The following is a 19,060-nucleotide window of genomic DNA, read 5'->3' as shown; positions in this document are numbered from 1 at the left end:
CTGCTACGGGCTGAGCAAGAACCGTTCTTACCTACGCATCAAAACCACAACGATAGTTCGTGAAGTTAGTGTTGTTTTAACCTTCTCAAGGACCGGGCGTAGCCACACTCAGTTCAACTAGAGTTGGAGAAACTGACACCCGCCAGCCACCTATGTGCAAAGCACGTCGATAGAACCAGTCTCACGTAAGCGTGCGCGTAATGTCGGTCTAGGCCGCTTCATCCAACAATACCGCCGAACCAAAGTATGACATGCTGGTAAGTAGTATGACATGCTGGTAAGTAGTATGACTTGTATCGCCCACAACTCACTTGTATTCTACTCGTGCATATAACATCTACGCATAAAACCTGGCTCGGATGCCACTATTGGGGAACGTAGTAATTTCAAAAAAATCCTACGCACACACGGTATCACGGTGATGCATAGCAACGAGAGGGGAGAGTATCATCCACGTACCCTCGTAGACCGAAAGCGGAAGCATTAGCACAACGCGGTTGATGTAGTCGTACGTCTTAATGATCCGACCGATCTAAGTACCAAACGTACACACATGATCATGGTGATGCATAGCAACGAGAGGGGAGAGTATCGTCCTCGTACCCTCGTAAATCGAAAGCGGAAGAGTTAGCACAACGCGGTTGATGTAGTCGTACGTCTTAACGATCCGACCGATCCAAGTACCGAACGTACGGCACCTCCGAGTTCAGCACATGTTCAGCTCGATGACGTCCCGCGAACTCCGATCCAGCAGAGCTTCACGAGAGAGTTCCGTCAGCACGACGGCTTGGTGACGGTGATGATGTTGCTACCGACGCAGGGCTTCGCCTAAGCACCGCTACGATATGACCGAGGTGGAATATGGTGGAGGCGGGCACCGCACACGGCTGGAATAGATCAATATATTAACTTGTGTGTCTAGAGGTGCCCCCCTGCCCCCGTATATAAAGGAGTAAGGGGGAGAGGCGGCCGGCCAGGGAGGACGCGCCAAGGGGGGAGTCCTACTCCCACCAGGAGTAGGACTCCTCCTTTCCTAGTAGGAGTAGGAGAAGGGGGGAAGGAGGAGGTGGAGAGAAGGAAGGAGAGGAGAGCCGCTGCCCCCTTCCCTTGTCCAATTCGGATTGGGGCAAGGGGGGCCGCGCGCCACCTCCTGGCTGCCCTCTCTCTTCTCCACTAAGGCCCAATAGGCCCATTACTTCCCCGGGGGGTTCCGGTAACCCCCGGTTCTCCGGTAAAATCCCGATTTCACCCGGAACACTTCCGATATCCAAATATAGGCTTCCAATATATCAAACTTTATGTCTCGACCATTTCGAGACTCCTCTTCATGTCCGTGATCATATCCGGGACTCCGAACTACCTTCGGTACATCAAAACACAAAACTCATAATATCGATCATCATCTAACTTTGAGCGTGCGGACCCTACGGGTTCAAGAACTATGTAGACATGACCGAGACACGTCTCTGGTCAATAACCAATAGCGGAACCTGGATGCTCATATTGGCTCCTACATATTCTACAAAGATCTTTATCGGTCAAACCGCATAACAACATATGTTGTTCCCTTTGTCATCGGTATGTTACTTGCCCGAGATTCCATCGTCGGTATCTCAATACCTAGTTCAATATCGTTACCAGCAAGTCTCTTTACTCGTTCTATAATACATCATCCCACAACTAACTCATTAGTTACAATGCTTGCAAGTCTTGTAGTGATGTGCATTACCGAGTGGGCCCAGAGATACCTCTCCGATATCGGAGTGACAAATCCTAATCTCGAAATACGCCAACTCAACAAGTACCTTTGGAGACACCTGTAGAGCACATTTATAATCACCCAGTTACGTTGTGACATTTGTTAGCACACAAAGTGTTCTTCCGGTATTCGGGAGTTGCATAATCTCATAGTCATAGGAACATGTATAAGTCATGAAGAAAGCAATAGCAGTAAACTAAACGATCAAGTGCTAAGCTAACGGAATGGGTCATGTCAATCACATCATTCTCCTAATGATGTGATCCCGTTAATCAAATGTAAACTCATGTCTATGTCTAGGAAACATAACCATCTTTGATCAACGAGCTAGTCAAGTAGAGGCATACTAGTGACACTCTGTTTGTCTATGTATTCACACAAGTATTATGTTTCCGATTAATACAATTCTAGCATGAATAATAAACATTTATCATGATATGATGAAATAAATAATAACTTTATTATTGCCTCTAGGGCATATTTCCTTCATTTAGCTCTCTCCCGACGGGAGGTAGAAGAAAATCTGATCCAAGATCGATCTCTATCCTGCACCGACCGTGCCTAGCGCACCAACTAACAGTGCAAAATACCATTAGATCCCTTGGAGGGGTCTGAGGCAGCTGGAAGTCTTGGATCGTAGGTCGCTCAGAGGGTTTATCCAGGTTCGGGCCTCCATAGAGTAATACCCTACATCATGCTTGCTTTTGTTATTCATGGTGGAGGGATACCTCATGCAAGGGGTTACAATGGTGTATGAGATTACTACTAAGAGTTGTTATCTGAGATGAGATGCCTAGAGGATTGCCCCAACCTCCCTTTATATAGGCAGGGAGGTCTAGGGTTTACATGATGGTAGATGTGATCCAAGGCATCGTCGCCCCTATCTTGGAGGGAAAGAAGGTCTTCGTTGCTTCCTCGGGGTTTCTCCTTTGCCCTCGGCCAAGTGGGCCCCTGGTGGATACCGAGGCCATGCCCCCTTGAGGGAGCCACCCTCGGTGCAGGATAGCGTCAATGATTCCTCAAGCAACTCTTCTGGGTGCCGTGACACACCATCATGGCCAGTGATACGTCTCCAACATATCTATAACTTTTGATTGTTCCATGCTGTTATATTATCATTCTTTGATGTTTTACAATCATTTTATAGCAACTTTATATCATTTTTTGGGACTAACCTATTGACATAGTGCCCAGCGCCAGTTGCTGTTTTTTGCTTGTTTTTTACTTCGCAGAAAATCAATACCAAATGGAGTACAAACACAGCGAAACTTTTGGGAGAATTTTTCTGGGCCAGAAGACACAGGATGGGCCAAAGAAGTGCCAGAGGGGTGCCCCAAGGGGGGCCCAAGGCACGCCCAGGTGGGTTGTGCCCACCTCGGTGGCCTCCCGCACCGCCTCTTTGCTCTATAAATACCCCAATATTCTAGAAACCCTAGGGGAGTCGACGAAAATCAATTCCAACCGCCGCAAGTTCCATAAACCACACATCCAATCTAGACACCATCATAGAGGGGTTCATCATCCTCATTGGTGCCTCTCCAATGATGCGTGAGTAGTTCATTGACGACCTACGGGTCCATAGTTAATAGCTAGATGGCTTCCTCTCTCTCTCTTTTGATTCTCAATACAATGGTCTCTTGGAGATATATTTGATGTAACTCTTTTGCGCTGTGTTTGTTGGGATCCGGTGAACTTTGATTTTATGATAAGATCTATGTTTCTATCCATGAAAGTTATTTGAGTCTTTTGATCTCTTATATGCATGATTACTTATAGCCTCGTATTTCTTCTTCGAATATTTGGTTTAGTTAGGCCGACTAGATCGATTTTTCTTGCCATGGGAAGAGATGCTTTGTGATGGGTTCGATCTTACGGTGCTCGATCCCAGTGACAGAAGGGGAAACGACACGTATGTCTCATTGCTATTAAGGATAGCAAGATGGGGTCTATTCCTATATGAGTAGATCTTGTCTATACCATGTCATCGTTCTTATTGCATTACTCCGTTTCTCCATGAACTTAATACACTAGATGCATGTTGGATAGCGGTCGATGTGTGGAGTAATAGTAGTAGATGCAGGCAGGAGTCGGTCTACTAATCTTGGACGTGATGCCTATATAATGATCATTGCGTGGATATCATCATGATTATTTGAATTTCTATCAATTGCCCAACAGTAATTTGTTTACCCACCGTTTGCTATTTTTCTCGAGAGAAGCCACTAGTGCAACCTATGACCCCCGGTCTCTTCTTTATCATATTTGCCATCGAGGTCTATTTTTACTTGCTTTTGTTTTCAGATATATTAATCCAAAACCCCAAAAATACCTTGCTGCAATTTTTATTTATTTATTTTATCTCACTTTCCCATGAGATCTATTTATTCAATCTACTACAATTTTTATCTATCTTTTACGTGAGAGGGATTGACAACCCCTCTTTTACGTCGGGTTGCAAGTATTTATTTTGTGTGTGCAGGTGCCGTTCACGTAGTGTTGAGTGGTTCTCCTATTTGCTTGCATCTTCGCTTGCTAAAAATATATTGATATGGATCCTCATCCGCTTGCTAATCTTTTAAAAAGATCCAATTATGATAAACCAATTGATAGTGAATTGAGTTCACTAGATTGTCTTCGTCAAGTTTTGCTTGAGATTTATGAATCTGAAAATTGTGATGAAGTGTTAAACGAAGAAATTTATAAAGTGATTCACGATAGCTCCTTGAATGAAAAGCATGATTACAATGATGTTATTATAAATTCTATTAATGTTAATTGTGTTAGTGATATGCAAAACCCCAAGCTTGGGGATGTTTGTTTTGTTATGTCCACTCCTTATTGGAATGATCATAATTGGGGTGATAATAATTCTTATGATCTTAAAAGTTTATTTAAACCTCATGGTGAATATGCTTGCGATAATATTAAAAGTGGGTTTGGAAGAGTGTCAACTTTAGCTAAAAATAATCCCACAAATTTGGAGAGTATTCAATCTTATGAAATTTTTGATAAAAGTGGGTTTGGAGAGGTCATGACTTTAGTTGATGTTAATCCCACTATCTTGGAAGATTATAAAACTTTTATGCATGAGGATAATGAAGAGAAAATTTTATATGATTGTTATATTATTGAATTTGAGTATGATCCTACATGTAATTATTATGAGATTGGAAAATATGGTTTTAGAAGTTTTCATGTTACTAAATTACCTCTCGTTATGTTGAGATTTCAATGTTTTATTCCTATCCTTTGCATATGCTAGATATTTCTTGTCTTGATAATTTATTTTCTTATAAAATTCCCATGCATAGGAAGTATGTTAGACTTAAATGTGTTTGTCACATGTTTTATAATGCTCTCTTTGTGTTTCAATTATTATCTTTCGTGTGAGCATCAATGAAATCCTTAGGCCTAGCTAGGGGCATAAAACGATAGCGCTTGTTGGGAGACAACCCGATGAATAAATTTATTTATTTTTGTCTTTTCTTTCTGTTCTTGAGTGTTTGCACAATTATCCTACTGTTATGATTGTGTTTTTATGTTTTAATTAGTGTTTGTGCCAAGCAAAGCCTTTGGAATCATGTTGGGTGATACTTGATTTGATCTTGTTGAAAAACATAAACTTTTGCGTCCAGAAAAACAATTTTCGTTTTTAATAGAAACGCGATAAAATCCTAATTTTTGTACACAAGATTGATATACAAATTTCCCACGTTCTCCTAATTTTCAGAATTTTTGGAGTTCATAAGTATTAAAAGTATTCAGATTACTACAGACTATTCTGTTTTTGACAGATTATCTTTTCTTTGTGTTGTGTGCTTATTTCGATGAGTCTATGGTTTGTATTGGAGGGTATAAGCTATAGCAAAGTTGGAATACAGTATATATAATGCAAAAATAAAATATAAATGGGTTTGCAACAATACTTATAGTAGTGATTTGCTTTGTTATACTAACGGATCTCACGAAGGTTTTGTTGAGTTTTGTGTGATTGAAGTTTTCAAGTTTTGGATGAGATCACGATGGATGAAGGAATAAGGAGTAAGAAGAGCCTAAGATTGGGGATTCCCATGGCATCCCAAGCTATTATCTAAAAGAGAAGCAAGCAACTAAGCTTGAGGATGCCCGAGTGGCATCCCGTCTTTCTTCTAACGACCATCGGTATTTTACTTGGAGCTATATTTTATTCGTCACATATCATGAGTTTTGCTTGGATCGTCTTGTATGATAAGAATCTTTGCTTGTTTTGATTTTTATTTTAAGTCATCTATCCTTGCTGGACACACCTATTTGAGAGAGCCAAAATTATGCTATGATTTGTTAGAATTGCTCTCTATGCTTCACTTAAATCTTTATGAGCTATGGAATTACTCTAGTGCTTCACTTATATCTTTTTAAGCATGATGTGCTTTAGTATTTTTGAATAAATGCTCTCATGCCTCACTTAGATTTATTTGAGAGTTAGTAAATTTTTTAAGAAATTCTCTCATGCTTCACTTAAATTATTTTGAGAGAAGAAAAATTGTATGCTCATGTTCTTCACTTAGATTTGTTTGAGCTATCAAAAGCAACAGATAAAACTAGTCCCAAAGTGATAGATATTCAAGGGGGATATAATAAAAACTTTCATGAAGATCATTGAACAAAATAAACTTGATTCCTTGTAATAGTTTTGCGATATGATGATATAATACATGAGTCATGTCGATGAGTAATTATGCTTTAGTAAGAATATTGGTTTTAAGGTTTGTGATTCCCTATGCAAGCACGAAATTCAATAGTTATGCAATGAAATTATATCCTACTTGTGGTGCATTATTCGGTGTTAGTTATACTTAATGCTCGCTTATGAGATTTTTCGTTTCTTGGTTGGACGCTTCTCAATCTTTTGCTAGCCTTCATTTGCACTAAGTATGATCACTACTTGTGCATCCAAAATCTTTAAACCAGATTTGCCACATGAGTCCACTATACCTACCTATATGCGGTATTCTTTTGCCGTTCTAAGCAAATTTGTATGTGCCATCTCTAATTTTCAAAATAAACTTCTCTTTTGTGTGCTTGTACCGCTCATGAAACGATAGTGGGTGACTGATATGTTTTCATGCTAGATGTGTTATTATCAAGATGAGTGTTTTTTCACTTGTCATTGCACGAGAGTACGGCAAAGTTATTAGGGATGTCCAGTCCCGAAATGAAAAATGGATTTACTTTATGTTGTCAAATAATTGAAAAGTGTTGGTATGGATGGCACCGGTGGATTCGGTTAGCCGTGGAATGTGAAAGTATGATGGAAAAAGGAATAAACTTTTTTTCTGTTTGGGAACCGCCTATGATATATCTAGCATGGGAAGTATTGGGAACTACTCGATCGTTTTCGTTGACAGGAAAAGCATGCCACCTAAAATGTTTTTATCTCTATCTTTTTCGCTTTGAGCTCTGTCACCTCTACAAATCCCTACTTCCCTCTACGAAGGGCCTTTCTATTTACTTTATGCAATTTTTATTTTGAGTCTCCATCTTCTCTTATAAAGCACCAACTAAGAGGCACTATGATCGTACTTGAGCATTGGGTGTGGATAATATGCGAGTGTGTTTGATGAATGGATCAATGGTTGAGCATAATGGGCTAGGGATAACTTGCTTTAGTGTTGATATTTTGAAAGACATGGTTGCTTGTTGATATGCTTGAGTATTGAAATCTTCATGTCAAAACTAGACTATTGCTTTCAATCATATAAAAGTCCAAATGTCCATGCTACAAACAAAAGAATATGTGATGAGCATGTTAGGCAACATTCCACATCAAAAATTATGTTTTTATCATTTACCTACTCGAGGACGAGCGGGAATTAAGCTTGGGGATGTTGATACGTCTTCAACGTATCTATAATTTTTGATTATTCCATATTGTTATATTATCATTCTTGGATGTTTTATAATCATTTTATAGCAACTTTATATAATTTTTTGGGACTAACCTATTGACATAGTGCTCAGTGCGAGTTGTTGTTTTTTGCTTGCTTTTTACTTCACGGAAAATCAATACCAAACGGAGTCCAAACGCAGCGAAACTTTTTGGAGAATTTTTCTGGGCCAGAAGACACGGGATGGGCCAAAGAAGTACCAGAGGGGTGCCCTGAGGGGGGCACAACCCACCTGGGCACGTCTGGGGGCCCAGGCACGCCCTGGTGGGTTGTGCCCACCTTGATGGCCTCCCACACCGCCTCTTTGCTCTATAAATACCCAAAACCCTAGGGGAGTCGATGAAAATTAATTCCAGCCGCCGCAAGTTCCAGAAACCACACATCCAATCTAGACACCATCACGGAGGGGTTCATAATCCTCATTGGTGCCTCTCCGATGATGTGTGACTAGTTCATTGTAGACCTACGGGTCCGTAGTTAGTAGCTGGATGACTTCTTCTCTCTCTTTTGATTCTCAATACAATGGTCTCTTAGATATCTATTCGATGTAACTCTTTTGCGGTGTGTTTGTTGGGATCCGATAAACTTTGAGTTTATGATCAGATCTATGTTTTTATCCCTGAAAGTTATTTGAGTCTTTTGATCTCTTATATGCATGGTTACTTATAGCCCCATATTTCTTCTTCGAATCTTTGGTTTAATTAGGCCAAGTAGATCGATTTTTCTTGCCATGGAAAGAACTGCTTTGTGATGGGTTCGATCTTACGGTGCTCAATCCCAAGGGGAAACGACATGTATGTCTCGTTGCTATTAAGGATAACAGATGTGGTCTATTCCTATATGAGATCTATTTTTATTTGCTTTTATTTTCATATCTATTAATCCAAAAACCCTAAAATATGTTGCTACAATTTTTATTTATTTATTTTATTTCCCGTTCCCGTGAGATCTATTTATTCAATTTACTATAATTTTTATCTATCTTTTACCAGGGAGAGATTGACAACCACTCTTTTACGTCGGGTTGCAAATATTTGTTTATTGTGTGCATGTGTCGTTCACGTAGTGTTGCGTGGTTCTCCTACTGATTCAATAAACTTGGTCTCGTCATTGAGAAAAATACCTATCGTAGTTGTGCTGCATCATCCCTTCCTCTTTGAGAAAATACCGACATAGTTCAAGCCGTATTAGCCAGCTCCAGTACGACGATTGTGTTGGCACCGACAAGATAGGAAGCATCTGGGGCGGTCGGCGGCTGGATGGGTCTAGGCGAGAAGTCAAGGAGGCGGGCGTGAGAGCGAAGGGAGTGCAAAAGTAAAGAGAAGAGGTTTCCATCCGCACTGGGTGATGTTGACGCGGACGAGTCCAACATGGCAGCGAACATGCATACAACCGGACTCCAACAAGTCGACCCACGGTTTGGAGAAATGGGGCATCGGCTTGACGTGTTGGGTTAGTTTTCCAGCCCAGTTGTGGATGCAAAGAGACAAACGAACATGTGCGAGCATTTTATGGCTGCCCCTTGGGAGATGCCCTAATGAGTTAAATTTGAGAAGGATATAGATCAGTAATTCGCGTATGAGTCGAGGCTACTTACCTACACCCGGTGAACAGTTAATTCTTAGAAAAAAAAGTAAAACAATATGTTTTTTTCTACATCAAAGATGCTCAAATGCTCAAGGATGATGAAATAATTTCGTGGTGTTTAAACATTCGAGGAGCTCTAAGAAAAAAAATTGGACCCAAACATTGTACTTTTTTGAAGTTTTTTTACTACCAAATTTTGTTGTTTTTAACACAACCTCCTCGAATGTCCAAACACCACTAACTTTTGCACATACATCACACATTCAAGCATTTTGGATGAGAAAAAAAAATAGGTTTTAAAATTCAGATTTGTTTGATTTTTTTTTCCATTTTAAATGAATTTATTGTTCACTTCCAATGCACCCAGGCACCGAATCGTTGCACTTAGATATAGATGCTCTACATAGGCAAGGGCATGTTCTTCTGATCATATCATCGTACTCAGCGTACCACATCGTCAATGGAGTTGGCAAAGTATGACTAAGAGCATCTCCAAAAGCTGCCCTATTTTAAGACGTCAAAAGTTGATGGAGTAAAAAGTTTGGACACGAGAACTGGTATTTTAGGCACGAGCAAATGTGGTCTCCAACAGCAGCTCTATAATAGAGCACGACTGCTCCAAGGCTGCACCATATCTTTATTTTAGACATATCATCAAACTGTTGCAGTGCACAATTACAACACCTCTCAGTAGCCCTTGCCAGGAAACGATGCAAAAAAGAATCGATTAATTCGGGAGAAGTTTCTCCCTAATAATAATAAAGCACGGATTAAGTTTCTGGATTCACCGTCGTGGCGCTCTTGTAAAAAAGTCCCTGATGAATTACGTGTTGAACGCGCAGTCCTATTTTAAGTTTGTAGAGAAAACGTTTCGTGGATCGACTTGGGCCTTACGAGCGAACAGAAAAACATAGGCACACACGAGCACGAGGGCTCGCCTTCGATGCGTACGGGTACGCCGCTGCCGCCGCCGCTGCCGCACGCCGCCTCTGCGGCCATCCGCCGCCGCTGCCGCGCGCGGCCTCTCTGCCACCCGTCGCCCCGTTCTCCTTCCCCTCCCCATCCGTCCCAATCTTCTCCGGCGCCACCTGAAGCCCCCTCAACCTGCAACCTCCTGCCATCGAGCCCTTCTAATCTCGCTGGACCATGGACTTAACCGGAACGCCGTCCTGCTAGCCGTGCCCACTTGAGGTACGTCTACAATCTGTAAAAGTTGTTTTATTCAATTCGATTTGATTCTTGACTATGTCAATCTGCAGCGAGGAGAGAGTGGTGAGGCGGCTTAGTGAGGCTCAGGACGGCGTCTCGCATGTAAGTACGCCACTCCTGCGTCTCTATGCTAATCCGAGTGCAGTACTCTACACAATGCTCTACTTCTTCCTAAAAAATATCTGTTGAATGCCCCATGACTGGTTTGCACTTCTGGTGTTCGACAGTATGCCTAAGCAGTGACCGCATCCACGATGTTATTCAGTTCTTTGTCTCATGTAAGAGTATTATGATATATGAGATGCTTGAATGAAGGGATCCTTGATTAATTTGTCCACAAGTAGCCCAAGGATTTGGGAGTTTAGGGTTTGTTATGAGTAGTTAGCTGCCTGTGATGTGTGCCCAAACAAATTGTCATGTAAATCATTATGAACACTTGATTTTCTTGTGGCGCCATCCAAGTGGGCGGAGGCAGCGGCTGCCACCACGGTGTCATCCTTCTCCCACACCTTCGTCGCGGGACCGGATTCACAATGACGCCATCGCATCTAGCGACGACGCAAGCTCATGTGGGTGCCGCAACTTCCAAGGACATGGGAGTCTCCATGGGCAGCGAGTACGTGAGCACACTCACACACCACAGCTCTCAAGGATGCGGGAGCCACCTCAGCCCGCGAGGACTCGTGAACCATGCTCAGGTATAACAGTTGTTCTTTATGTAGCCTACTCACCCCGCCGTGAAATTCCAGTCTGATCTGTAGTATTCTTTTGCTCTCCTATTTTGAGGTTGGATTGTATGCAATAACAGTTTGTGTAAATATCTGAGGGTAAAGACAGCTCATGGATATGCCTCTGTGACCAGACCTCTCTATGTATCCTTTTCTATAAACTAATAGTTGTCCTTGCCATACTAATTGTGTGCTTTTCTATTAGAAAATCTCAGGGTAAAGACATCCCATGGAGATGCCTATGTGACCAGACCTCTCTATATATCCTTTTCTATAAACTAATAGATGGCATTGCCATACTAATTGTGTACTTTTCTATTAGAAAAGCACAAGAGATTTGCTTCTGTACTCCTAATTAATCTGGTTTAGTTTCAGCATAATTGTTCTTAGTCATTATCCTCAAATATTTAATATGAACTAATGCAGTCACGACACCATATTTCTTCCCCTGCTATACACCTATATCACTATACCAATTTAAATATAGGGAGCTGCCTATGGACTTGGAAGCCTGAAAAAGGAAAATAGTAAACAACTTTGAGTCTCACAATCAAAATTGAGACGATATTGTATAGATTTAATTGGAATTATGTGAAAATTGTAGTGTGCCTTATCTATTTCCTTATCTGTTGTTATGTATTATTTGTATAGTTACTGTTTTCAATGTTTAAATTAACCTTATGTAATTTCTGAAAAAACTGAAAGATGCATAAATGGATAAGCAGGTGAAGATATTATTGTTATGCTGATCATGGAGGATGGATATTTCTTTGAGCTTCTATTGTCGATAGGGACGCTGTAGTGAGATTTCTATCGAACTGAAGATATTGAAGTTGAAGGTTGGCACTCGTGGGGCTTGCTTGTATGAGCACTGTTAGGTATGTGGTGTCAACAAGTTACCCTTAGAAGTATACTAAACTTATGTACGCAAATATCACTAGCTTTTGCACGCACGTGGGTGCTAATTCTTCCTTGGATTTTTCGAACACAAATAGCACTACCTTTCATTTCACACACCAGGGTGCTAATTCTTCAAAGTATAATTCTATAAAATATGAATTTAAATTTAGGTAGGTCTATCTTACATATGCAAACTCATCTCAGGCATTTTCCTTTAGCTACACAATTTAGTCAAGTTCTCTTTTTGTATTACCATTCAGCAAACCTCTATATTTAATTACTCGCCTAACCAAGAGAATGAGTTACTATTTAGTTTCTTCTGATCTGCTCTGTTGCAAATTAGGCAATCTTACACACTAGCTCGAAATGATATTCTTTAATGTTCATAAGAATAATAATTGTAATACGACACCAATTTGGACATAAATGTGAAGTTAGTGTAGAAAATTTTATATAGAGAAAATCACGGTTTTTTATTATTATACAGGGAAACCATAAATCAAGAACCACCTCTGACACCCCCCCCCCCCCCCCCCCCCGCACCACCCTAGGTCCGACTAACTCTGTCCTGGCTTCTTCTCCCCACTTCTCCAATCACCACAGGTCGTTGTATTCTCATGTACGCGTCCATTGCATCAGAGACTCTTACCACCACATGTAGGCTAAGCTCGAGGATCCTTTTTTAGTTTACAAAATTATTATACAATGTAAATATGTCAACTGCTCTTTGCAGAATCACTACAAAATTCATGTTAATTTCCTGCAGATGAATAAGGTTTTATTTTTTTGTACGAATTTCTATTTTGCGTTGTCTAACTTAGCAAGGTGGACATGACTAATATTATTGTAAAAAGCGCTGCAACTTTTGCCTCGAATGAAACAATGTCTTTGGGTGGGACAGTAAGCACCCAAAACTTTTTTGCTTGCTTCTTTTTTGAGTTTCCAGTTATCCTCTGTTTCCCTTCTTCATTTTTACTGGCTGTGAATCATTTGTTGCTGTCACTAAATCCCTGTTGGAAAATCTACATCGGTTTGACATAGGCACATTGATGAGAGTGCTTGAAGCTGCCACAGTTAAGCCAGAGCCATCTTATTTTTATTTTGCGAAGAGAGCCATCTCAATTGAAAGTGTGAGTTGTTTGTGTTTTCAGTACAAGACCTGCTATCGATTTTTTCCCCAGTGAAACATAACATGCATGCAAGCTAGCTGTTGTTATGTTGGAAACCGAACTTACTGCATCTCGAAAAGAATACTCATTGTGCCACCAGTTAGTAGCAACTAATCAAATCCTGATGGTTAGAAGCATGTTTCACTCGCTGAAAACTACTGCTGTTATATTCCTCTCATGAGTTTTGATTTGTTCCTATTGCTGATCGGCTGGCTTATTTTTATAATTTTCTGAGTAATTTTCTACTGTGACATTCTTACATTCAATGTTTTCTTCAGGATGGGGGCTTATATCCTTGTTAGGCAGTGAAGCCTATCTCCCGGTGCAACGCATGGACAATTTTTCTAGTTATATACAAATGTATCTATCTGAGCATAAACTAAACTTGAAATAAACACATATAAAGATTCATAAGATGAACAAATGTATGTTAGTGACATTGCCATAGTTTAGATAAACTGAACTGAGCATTTGCCATAGTTCAGATAAACTGAACGCCGAAACAGAGCACACCTATGGCCATGCTCGCAGTCACCGAAAGCAGCCACCGCACTTGAGCCCTTCTTGGCCAAGCAAGCGGCTGGATCCATCAACGGCACACAAGCTTGGCCGCCTCCTCGCAGCGGCGGACGAGCCGGGTTCCCGTGCGCGCAGAGCGTCCAGGAGGAACACGCAGGCAGCGCCCCAGCGACTGCGGGCAAATTCTCCCCAGCGCCGCCTCCGAGTCGACGTGGGCACCTGGAGGACGCGGCCGCCGGAGTTAGAAACAAGATGTCATCCCGCTTTATATATAAAGTAAACATTTTTTTAGAGGAAATATGTAAAGTAAATATCGAATCATGTACACGGACGAATGATACAAAGTTACGGGTAGCTCTCATACAATGACGATCTTAGACTACCCGTATCATGCAGGATAGGACTAGGCTACTAAAATAAAGCATAGATCCGACGCAACGCCCTAAAACAGTTAAGCTTCACGACAACACTCACAGGAGGGATAACGGCGCTAATGGTCGTTACTGTCGAGAGCAGACGGACAAAGGTTTTCACCCGAAACCTGTGCACGAAGAAGAGCACCACGACGACATCTTCACAGGATTTCTCCGAGTCAGAACAGATCCGACGCAAAGATCCCAGCCAGGAGGAAGCCAGAGGAAGGAGCGACTGCGGGCAAGGGCAGCTGCATCCCAGCCAGGAGGAGGAAGCCAGAGGAAGGAGCGACTGCGGGCAAGGGCAGCTGCATCCCAGCCAGGAGGAGGAAGCCAGAGGAAGGAGCGACTGCGGGCAAGGGCAGCTGCATCCCAGCCAGGAGGAGGAAGCCAGAGGAAGGAGCGACTGCGGGCAAGGGCAGCTGCATCCCAGCCAGGAGGAGGAAGCCAGAGGAAGGAGCGACTGCGGGCAAGGGCAGCTGCAGCCATGGTGGCGACGACGAAAGGAGTGACATTGGAGGCTCCAGCCATAGCGAGGAAGGCGGGAGCAGCAGCAAGCTTTCGTAGGGTCGGCTACAGGGTCGGAGGAGCTGGCCATGGTGAACCGATGGCCGGCGTTCCGGTCAACGCGCGAGAAGAAAAGAGCAACGGTTTGTGCGTCGCTGAGAGTAGTAGCGGCAGCCTCCGAAGTGCCCAAAATTTTCACGAGAAGCCATTTTTAGGGCTGCCCTAAAATTTGGAGGGCATTTTTTTGCCTTCTCGTGCGCTAAAAACAGTCGTGCCCTGCATTTTTAGAGGCTCTAGCCAAATTTCGTTGCAACCGGGCCCTTCCTAAATTATCAGCCAATATTTGTAAAATAAGTAGACAGGCTGCAAGATGTAACAAGATGCATAAATTTAGCAAGATTAGAGCAGAAGACTGGCATTTAAGAGCGTGGCACATCTCCCTTCGTTTTATTTCAAATCCCAAACCCAGCGCAGCATAGCACCCTACAAACCCCACTGCAAAAATCCCTCAAAACCACATCCAGTGGTTGGCTTATCTGTCCACTACTTGACATATCACACCTACATCCTCCATTGCCCGTAGTCGTCGTGTCCGTGTCCTTCAAGCTGCCTCCTCAAGCAGCATCTGGTCGAAGTGCCACACTCCTGCATTTCATCCAAACAATGTAAGAAACCGTGGAAACACAGACGATAGAATTGATGCAGCAGTGTCCAGGAAGATACTGACCGTGGCCTTTGCCGACTCTTCTCAGCTGCGACACATACTCAGAGATCTTCTTGATGGCGTCAACCTTTCACATAAATTTGAGGTGTTTCTACTTAGTAAAATACACAATAAACATATCTGAATAGCAAATGTCGTATGCTACATGTCTTGTTCTGTATTTAACCCGAGAGTATGGAAGTAGGTTTACCTGCTCCTGAAGGAATTCACTCTCAACAAAGTCGGTCAGCTGAGGATCATTGCACCTTGTAGCTACCTGTTAATATGGAGCACCTCATTTTAGATTCTGTGACGCAACATTGCATATCCCACAATAATTTGACTGTAAGTAGGCATGGAAGAGCGAGCAACTTACACTGTGCAGGTTGTGCAGTTTCTCATTCACCAGCTTTTCAAGAGCTAGAGCCAACTCCATTGCTGACATCACGAGAGAGGCACAAGTTAAAACATAGGGTATCAGGTCAGGTGTTGCTTTGCTACAAATATAGCCATCAAAACTTATGTATCGAGTCAGGGAAACTATTAATAATAATGATTACAAAAAGCTTAGCTACTTTGTGTTACGATACATGTTTTGATTTTTCTTCCTCTTCATGCAGTTTAAATAAAAGCTTCTAAAACACAACATATATTACAAATAATCAAAAGGCCATCAAATAGCTGTGAGTGTAGTGAGTACAGCACGCAGCTGATACCCATCTGAACAATATTGAGAGATCTGACCTCTCCTCAACAAGCCCATTAATTTATCCTCCCCTAAAAGAAATGATGCAAATCCTAACTCATACAAACAGATTCACCCTAAGGTTTACTGAACTTTTGCAAAAACATTGAGTTTTTGTCAGTGTTCCTGATTTGGCAACGCATCTAACCACTCCAGACAACTCAAGTTTCACATGAACAACCAGACACTCGTTATCACACAATAAGCACATCACATGCATTCCCCATGTAATGTAAAGCACTGTAATAAAATGCAAAGACGTTCAGAATAAATCTACAAGGAAGAAACTTACCATACAGGGCATCGCCTTTCTCAGCATGGTCGAACTCGGTTAAGGGTGTGACAATTGACTGGAGCCTCACCCTCCCTCCACGTTTGTTCTGGTCGACACATAAACACACGAAGCATGAGTATATAACAGCACGGGGCAACGACCAGGACCAATCAAAGCTAGCAATTAGAGAGGTAGCGAAATTGATACCTGGTACTCCATTAACTTCTCGGCGTGTCCCCTCTCCTCGTCGCTTGATTCCTTGAAGAACCTGCAAGAACAAGCGCTCATCAGAACACTGTACTGTAACGAATCCACCGGGCCAAATTTGGTGGTGCGGTGAGTGGGGACTTACTTGGCAAATCCCTTGAGAGCAACGTTGTCGCGGTCGAAGTAGGCGAAGAGGGAGTGATACGCGTACGAGGCATTGTACTCCACACTGCGATGACAATTTTAAAGATTAAATCAACAGTTCCATCCATTTCGTATTGAAATCATAGCGGAAACAGAGTCTCTTTTATGGCAGTTTAAAACGGTTTCACGATCCGTACACGGAAATACTGGTAAATCTCCGCATGATTCGTCAGAGAAACACGCACCGGAGAAGAAGGATTCATTTTATTTTTACCAAGCGGAGCAACACTCACTTGATCTGCTCGTTGAGGGCGGCCTCGCACTCGTCGACGAACTTGTGCCTGGCGAGCGACTGGTCCTTGCCCTGCGGCACGAGGGAGAGCTCCCCCTTGAGCTCCTCGAACGGCTGGAACATCACGCCGCTGAGCACCTCCTTCCCCTTCGCCGCGGCCCGGCAGCAGACCGCCGACCCCGCCGCAGACGGCAGGGGCCCCGGCAGCCTCACCGAACCGGCGGCGAGCCCCGCCCCGGAGAGCTGGCCAACCGCTGCGGCGGCGGCGGCGGTGGCCGGAGACGGCGCAACCCTAGGCAACATCTCGAACCCGAACGGCGGCGGCGCGCTTGCTATTCCGGAAATTGTGGGAGCGGGATTTGGTTTGTGCGGTGGAAGGTGGGAGAGGTGGGGATGGGGATAGATATAGGCGCGTGGTGGCCGCGGATCCGCGGCACGTGGACGGCGGAGATGGGCTGGGAGGGACGGGGGCGCGTGGGGTGCGCGTGGCGGGCGAACGCGCGGGCGGGGATATTTTGGGCTGTGTGGTGGTGGTGGAGCCCGGTGGCAGCGGAGGTGGAGCGAGTTCCGCCGGTCGTGTAGGGAGGAGAACGAGCATCTGGTTTCGTCTTCTCTTTTATGCAACATTTATTATTCGGGATTTGTTTGATGTTTTTGGACGTGCATTTACATTTCTTTATGGACAAGATTATCTGTTGTGATTCTTATATGGGTGGAAGTAATGTATTTAGCTTCATCTTTTGCTACTTTCGGCACGAACATATATGCTAAGTCATTGGTGTACACTCGCAAAAAAAAAGTCATTTGCATATGTTTACAAGCCATAAGGGTGGTCATGATGGAAGGCTATCATAGTAGAGAGTAACTTTAGGTCAAATAAAGATTGAAACACATGCAAGTATTAAAAGAAGATTTGTATTGCCCAGCTCGTGACACTTGGCTTGATCTCTGTGCCGATAGGGATCAGGTGGCTTGCCCACAGCCAGTCACGTTGTAACTTGCGGGCACCTATCTGTTTGATCTGAAATTGGACAACCTAGATCAAGAACTGTAGCAACAAGCCATTGTTCATGTTTTGTTGTTCGTGATGTGACGCAGACCGGGGTACTGTAGAAGTGCACTGTAGCTATCTCACCGTTTATGGTGATCCTTGATTGGATGTGTTGGGGAACGTAGCAGAATTTTAAAATTTTCTACGCATCACCAAGATCAATCTATGGAGTCATCTAGCAACGAGGGAGAGGAGAGTGCATCTACATACCCTTGTAGATCGCGCGCGGAAGCGTTCAAGAGAACGGGGGTGATGGAGTCGTACTCGTCGTGATCCAAATCACCGATGACCTAGCGCCGAACGGACGGCACCTCCGCGTTCAACACACGTACGGTTGGGAAAACGTCTCCTCCAACTTGATCCAGCAAAGGGGAAGGAGAGGTTGATGAAGATCCAGCAGCACGACGGCGTGGTGGTGGAAGCAACGGTGATCTCGGAAGGGCTTCGCCAAGCTCAGGGAGAGGGAGGAGTGTCACGGGAGGGAGAGGGAGGCGCCAGGGGCTAGGGTGCGGCTGCCCTCCCTCCCCCTCACTATATATAGGGTCCCTAGGAGGGGCGCCGTGTAACATCCCAAATTTTCAATTTGGAATGTTATACATTACATCATCATGCATATCATATTTTATTTTGCTTTTGGTTTTGATCCTAGAAAATCCTAAGCAACCCAAGGACCCACGGAGAGAGTTGGGGATTTCGTTATTTACATATTTGAATTTTCTCAAATTTTGTAAACAGGATCATTTGATTTTATTTATTTTATCATCAATTATTTCTATTACAAAAATATGAGAGAGGGAATAAAATGACTTTCCCAAAATATAGAAATATTGAGGATTTAATAAAAAAATCAAATAAGTTTTGTTTCGGAGTTTTTCGGTATTTTTATTTGGATTTAGGAAAAATGCGCGTTTTTCAAAATTGCATTT

At 43.0% G+C, this 19,060-nt stretch overlaps 2 protein-coding genes across 2 annotated transcripts; one reads left to right on the top strand and one right to left on the bottom strand.

Moving 5' to 3' along the window:
• The first annotated feature begins 7,998 nt into the window (after positions 1-7,998).
• On the top strand, positions 7,999-14,056 carry LOC125508700 (uncharacterized). The gene is made up of 4 exons (XM_087525977.1): positions 7,999-10,464; positions 10,533-11,180; positions 11,936-12,088; positions 12,598-14,056. Exons 2-3 carry the CDS (start codon positions 10,877-10,879, stop codon positions 12,010-12,012), a joined length of 381 nt encoding a protein of 126 aa, XP_087382103.1. The 5' UTR covers positions 7,999-10,464; positions 10,533-10,876; the 3' UTR covers positions 12,013-12,088; positions 12,598-14,056.
• A 1,080-nt stretch (positions 14,057-15,136) lies between these two features.
• LOC147971253 (ferritin-1, chloroplastic-like) lies at positions 15,137-17,479 on the bottom strand. Its single transcript, XM_087525976.1, has 8 exons — positions 17,085-17,479; positions 16,793-16,876; positions 16,648-16,708; positions 16,459-16,546; positions 15,798-15,859; positions 15,633-15,698; positions 15,446-15,509; positions 15,137-15,363 (listed from the first exon to the last, which is right to left on the bottom strand). Exons 1-8 carry the CDS (start codon positions 17,384-17,386, stop codon positions 15,320-15,322), a joined length of 771 nt encoding a protein of 256 aa, XP_087382102.1. The 5' UTR covers positions 17,387-17,479; the 3' UTR covers positions 15,137-15,319.
• Positions 17,480-19,060: the final 1,581 nt, after the last annotated feature.

This window comes from Triticum urartu, chromosome 5A, assembly GCF_056163025.1.
Source record: "Triticum urartu cultivar PI428250 chromosome 5A, HENAU_Tu73, whole genome shotgun sequence".
NCBI lineage: Eukaryota > Viridiplantae > Streptophyta > Magnoliopsida > Poales > Poaceae > Triticum > Triticum urartu.
The sequence above is the reverse complement of the archived record's forward strand: the minus strand, read 5'-3'. Positions and strand labels throughout refer to the sequence as shown.

Excerpts from the sequence above, each read along its gene's own strand:
- LOC125508700 (XM_087525977.1), top strand. The coding sequence starts at position 10,877 with ATGTGTGCCCAAACAAATTGTCATGTAAATCATTATGAACACTTGATT. Across the intron at positions 11,181-11,935 it reads GACTCGTGAACCATGCTCAG|GTGAAGATATTATTGTTATG; the intron begins GTATAACAGTTG and ends ATGGATAAGCAG.
- LOC147971253 (XM_087525976.1), bottom strand. The coding sequence starts at position 17,386 with ATGTTGCCTAGGGTTGCGCCGTCTCCGGCCACCGCCGCCGCCGCCGCA. Across the intron at positions 16,709-16,792 it reads GCTCTCAAGGGATTTGCCAA|GTTCTTCAAGGAATCAAGCG; the intron begins GTAAGTCCCCAC and ends TTGTTCTTGCAG. Across the intron at positions 15,510-15,632 it reads GTGAATTCCTTCAGGAGCAG|GTTGACGCCATCAAGAAGAT; the intron begins GTAAACCTACTT and ends TTTATGTGAAAG.